The sequence below is a fragment of the Chrysochloris asiatica genome, unplaced genomic scaffold (assembly GCF_000296735.1).
Source record: "Chrysochloris asiatica unplaced genomic scaffold, ChrAsi1.0 scaffold00232, whole genome shotgun sequence".
Classification (NCBI taxonomy): domain Eukaryota; kingdom Metazoa; phylum Chordata; class Mammalia; order Afrosoricida; family Chrysochloridae; genus Chrysochloris; species Chrysochloris asiatica.
In genome coordinates, this window is record NW_006408750.1 from 1,693,143 (window position 1) to 1,698,467 (window position 5,325).

The following is a 5,325-nucleotide window of genomic DNA, read 5'->3' on the forward strand; positions in this document are numbered from 1 at the left end:
AACCATTTCCTTCTGGTACAATGACTCTGTGTATTCCTTCCATCTTTTCTTGATGCATTCTGCATCATTCAATAATTTGCCCAGTGAATCTTTCATAGCATAGTGGGTATGAATCGGTTTGTGAACCTTAAGGTCAGCAGTTCAAAGCTACCAGCTGTTCTGCAGGAGACAGATGAGGCTTTCTGCTCCTGTAAAGATTTACAGCCTCGGAAACCCTGTCCAGGGTTGCTATGAATCGATTCCGACTTCACGGCACATAACCACCACGACCAGGAAGAAGAAAAGGCGAAAAAGAGGAAGGTAATAGTTTCCTTCAGTGAACCTGTGGTGGTTGTTGTCAAGTGCCATCAAGTTGGAACTGACTTGTAGAAACCCTAGGGGTTCCAAGGAGCAGTTGGAGGGTTTGAACCATTAGCTTTGCGGTTAGCAGTCCAGTGCTTAGTCTACAGCACTGAACCTGTAGAGTAGTAGAAAGTACACACAAGTAAGATTTTATTTCTCTTTTCCAGGTCTACAACTCGAACAAGGACAGTCAGAGCGAAGGGAGTAAGTATGCTGCCTGCGTAATTTTGTATACCTGTTTGTGTCATTGGGTAATAGAGAAGTTGTTACTTTGGGGATGATCCACCAGGAGGTGCTGTGGGCATGTTACCTGTTGCCATCAAGTGTATCCTGCATCATAGCCACCTTATAGGATGGGGTAGAACTACTCCAAAGGGTTTCCAACTGTAAATCTGTTAGGAAGTAGAGTGCCACATCTTTTCCCTGCCTAACTCCTGATGGGTCTGATCTACCACCCTTTCAGGTGGCAAGAAAGTGTTTAACCACTGCATTACAAATGTTCCTTGTAGACATGTGGACTTGTTCAGTTTCCTGAATGAAGTGATAGTTGCTTCTACCTTGACTTTCCACCACAGGAACTCCATTGGGAAGTTGAGTGCAGCCTGGCTGTCAAGACTGTGATGACACATCGTGTTTAGATAACCCTTCACACTTGACCGAGCATTTTCATGTACATTATCACATTGAATCCAAGCTCCAGTTACCACTTAAAAATCACTTAACCCAATCATTCCCAGCTCCAAACAGTCCTATTCTGTGGGCATGCTAAAAGTGACCTTGACTTCTATACGGTCTTACGCAAAGGAGATGCAACAGCTGTCTTAGGTGATTGCGTAATAACTACATTTTCGTGTTGCCTGTTTGGAGAGGAAAGAGTGGCAATGGTGAATTATGTAATAATATCCTTCTTTGATGGAAGTGACCCTGGACAGCCTCTGTAGAATACAGCACATTTCCTCAGCCACGGGCTCTGCCATGTTGGTTAATCATGACTTCCCAGGGCCCCTGTAACCTTGTAAAAGGTGATGGGATTAGAGTGAAAGTGCTGCTGATTGAGTGTTTGGGCTGATTATCTCCTTGGTGCATAAGAGAAAAACACAAATTCCTTCCAGGTGCAACAAGAGTATAAAGGAAGTTCTTTCCCCTTTCCTTTATAAAATCCACTTGGAAAAGAAAAATAAGTAAATCAAGTTATCCTTCCTTCCTTTGATTCCAGGAGTGTTGGGAACATCAGTAGAACAGTGTCTCTCCATGGGGAAAAAAGGCTGAGCTCTTTTTATGTGAAAGCCATTGTAAGCTAGAAAGTTTCCTCCTTTCGTTCTTTCCAAAATACAGATTTTTATAGTAAGTATTAAGTGATTTGGAATTGCTACTATTAGTCGGTTGAAAGACCTTTTAAAAGGAAAAGATGTTGGTCCTTCTTCTCACTTCTTCCCCTCACCCCCAAACACTCCACACTTGAACAAGGGAATACATTTTCAGGTAAATATTCTAGGAAACAAAGAGGACATTTTTTTCTTCAGTATCATTGTCTACAATGAGGATGTATTTTACAATAATAGCTATTAACAGCTGCTATATATAAACCACTTACTTTGTATCAGGCATTAAGAATGTTTTATATACATTAGCTCTTTTAATGCCTACAACCATCCTGTGATATAAGTACTTTTGACCTACTTTGTAGATAGGAAGTCAAGGCTGGTGTTGAGCTGTAGAATAAGCACTGGACTGCTAACCACGAGGTTGGTGGTTCAAACCCACTGTCTGCTCCTGGGAAACCCTATACATAGGGTCACTATGTGTCAGAACTGACTCGACAGCACTTAATAACAATCTCAGGATTTATGTTTTCATCTAAATTCTGCCTAATTTCAAAAGCTCCGCTGTTATATACAAGGATCGTTCTTATCCCTGAGAAAAGAACAAGGCAAAGAATTCCATGTGGAAAACATAGACATTTGCAACACTTTGCTTTTGGTATCTTATTCAGAGTGAGGCGGGCTACTTATCTCAAATGTCTAATGACCCTTCAACTGCTTTGAGCAAATAGGAGAGAAAAATATGGGTTAAAAATATTAGCTACATTTTGACAAGTAGTTTAGATAGAAATTATTTTTCTAGGGCATTCAAAAACAGCAATAACAACACTATTCTGAAAGATGCCAAAGCCAGAATAGTGCCCTGGGTTGGTGCTTTCTCACTTTATTTGGTTTTAGGGCCCCTTATCCTCGTACATTTCCTAATTTTCTACCCTGTAGAAATTGTACCTTTAGTGTCTCTTGAGTTTACAGTTAGAGATTTCAGTGCATACATTTTATTATAGAGCCAAGATGTTTTGAGAGGGACAGGTAGCACCAGGAAGTTACTTAGGGCACATGTTTAAATTCGTTGCTTTCAACTTCAGGTTTCTGATCTCAAGGTATACAGTGTCTGTGGGGTATAATGTTGTTGTTAGGCGCCATCAAGTAAGGTCTGACTCATAAAAACCCTATGTACAACAGATTGAAACACTGTCCGGTCCTGTTGCATATGATGTTGTTGTTGTTAAGTGCCGTGGAGTCAATTCCGACTCATAGCGACCCTGTACAGGGTTTCCAAGGCTGTAAATCTTTACGGGAGCAGAACGCCTCATCTTTCTCCCGCGGAGCAGCTGGTAGTTTTGAACTGCTGACCGTAAGGTTCACAGCCTGATTCATAACCACTACGCTACCAGAGCTCCTTTATGAGGCCATAAATAGTGTCTATCAGCTGCTGGCAATTTCTGAGTTGCCCAGTTGCTAGAAAAGAACGTTGTTGTTGCTGCTGCTGTTGTTTTTAAGTGCTGTCCAGTCTGTTCTGTCTCAGAGTGACCTTGTATAGGATTTCCAAGGCTATAAATCTTTGCAGGAGTAGAAAAGCGACTGCCTCATGATTTTGTACGCTTACAATCAATGCTGATCTTGCAAAGCACGATTTACAGCACTTAATGGGAACATAGGAAGCAGCTCTTTGCACTGTGGTGCGTTCTCTACGCACTAGTTGGGAGGCTGTCTTGGTGGATTGACCTTGCACCCTGGAAATCACGGGTGTCCTCAGGAGAATGTGTATTGTAAGCCAACTTATATGCACATTATAGCTCCATTTTAATATGCTTTAATAAAAATGATACTATATTGACAAGCTAGGACACCTATATCTTTGTGTTTCCTCTGGAGTTTTGCCACTTCTGGTACAGTAAAGGGGTAGAAGAGTACTCGGTCAATGATCACTTGGGGGCCTGCAAGAACTTCATCACCTAGAGCAGTTACTGTGTGAAGTGGGAGCATGTGTGCTGGGTGACCCTCCCAGGAAGCAGTTCCTGATGGATTGGATGCAGTTTTCTTAACATCACAGAGATGCACAAACAGTTGAACTTAGAAGTAGCAGTATTGGCTTTATGTAATAAAGGAAGCATTTTTAACCTAAAAAAAAAAAAAAAAAAAAAAAAAACCTTGAGGTTCACAACCCAATTTGTAACCACTGTGCTACCACAGCTCCTTATATTCATGGAGGGTAGTAACTGTAAATACCAAAAGAGAGGGAAGGAGTCTTCATATCAAGTACCAATGCTGTCCCCTCTGTACATAGGGTAGATAGGGACAGGCAAGTTAGACACTGGCTACCTAAAATGAGGGGGTGATAAAGGCATGAAGTGAATGGCTTACAAGGTTTCAAGAGGGAGTTTAGTTTAAGAGTGGGGGGAAAGAAAGAGTCGCCATTGAATAGTTTTCATCTTTTCTAGATGGGTCTGGTGAAAAGAGATGGGGATAAGATTCGTATGATTCAATAGTGAATAATTGTCATCACGACTAATTGTGACTGTCATAATTGTAAAGGTAGAAGATTTGTAACAAAAACAGGGGAGTGGTTAGTCTTACAGTCCAGAAACAGAGGACCCTAGGACCATCAAGGCAGAAGAGCACAAGCAGAATGCGGGACCTTATCCAGAGAAGCACAGACACCAGAGACAGAGGCAGAGATGGGGACATGGTGAGAGGAAGCAGCTGAGGACTCTAGATTCATGAGAAGAGAGGGACTAAGAGCTGGTAACCAGGAGGCAGACTTGCAAAATGTGCCCTTTGGAGGTGTAAATTATTATATATGCCTGAGTGGTTTTTCTTTTTGTTTTTAAAGCTAACATGAATAGAGAGAAATACTGTTAACTGATGGTACATGGAGGAGATTATAATCATTGCAATGAAACAAGGTGTATGATTTGTTGAATGTAAAACTGGTGATCTGCCCTGTAAACTTTCACTCTATCCACAATAAAAACAAAGAAATGATTGGTCATCAGCCATTTCAAGGTGTAGCATATGATCTTTGGCCAATGTTGATGAAGGAAGAAGTCCAAGGTACATTGAAGAAATTGGAAAAGAACAAGGCACCGAGAATTGATGGAATACAAACTGAAATCTATCAGCAAAGTGAGGCAGCACTAGAGGTACTCACTCATCTAGCCAAGAAATTTGGAAGACAACTACCTGGCCAACTAACTGGAAGAGATTTGTATTTGTGCCCATTTTAAAGAGCGGTGACACATTGGAATGCGTAAGTCATTGGACAACATCATTGATATTCTATGCGAGTAACGTTTTACTAAAGACAGTACAAAAATGGCTACAACCATACATTGACAGAGAACTTCCAGATATTCAAGCCTGATTCAGAAGAAGAAATGTGGCAAATCTGCTGCACAAGATCTCTTAAAAGTGTTGAAGAGCAAAGATGTCAGTTTGAGGATTAAGGTGTGCCTAATCCAATCTATGGTATTTTCAATAATCTCATATGCATGTGAAGGTTGGACAGTGAATAAGGAAGACTCGTAGAAGAATTAATGCATTTGAGTTACGAATATTTAAAGCAGCCCAATTAGCGTAGTGGTTACGAATCGGGCTGCGAACCTTAAGGTCAGCGGTTCGAAACTGCCAGCTGTTCCACGGGAGAAAGATGAGGCTTTCT

General features: G+C 41.2%; 1 protein-coding gene across 1 annotated transcript in view; it reads left to right on the forward strand.

The window, feature by feature from the left end:
* ARHGAP26 (Rho GTPase activating protein 26) overlaps positions 1-5,325 on the forward strand; it is a 692,304-nt gene that overhangs the window by 352,392 nt on the left and 334,587 nt on the right. The window contains exon 11 of the mRNA XM_006873269.1: positions 510-546. Coding sequence (XP_006873331.1) covers positions 510-546 — 37 coding nt within the window. The remainder of the gene's footprint in view (positions 1-509; positions 547-5,325) is intronic.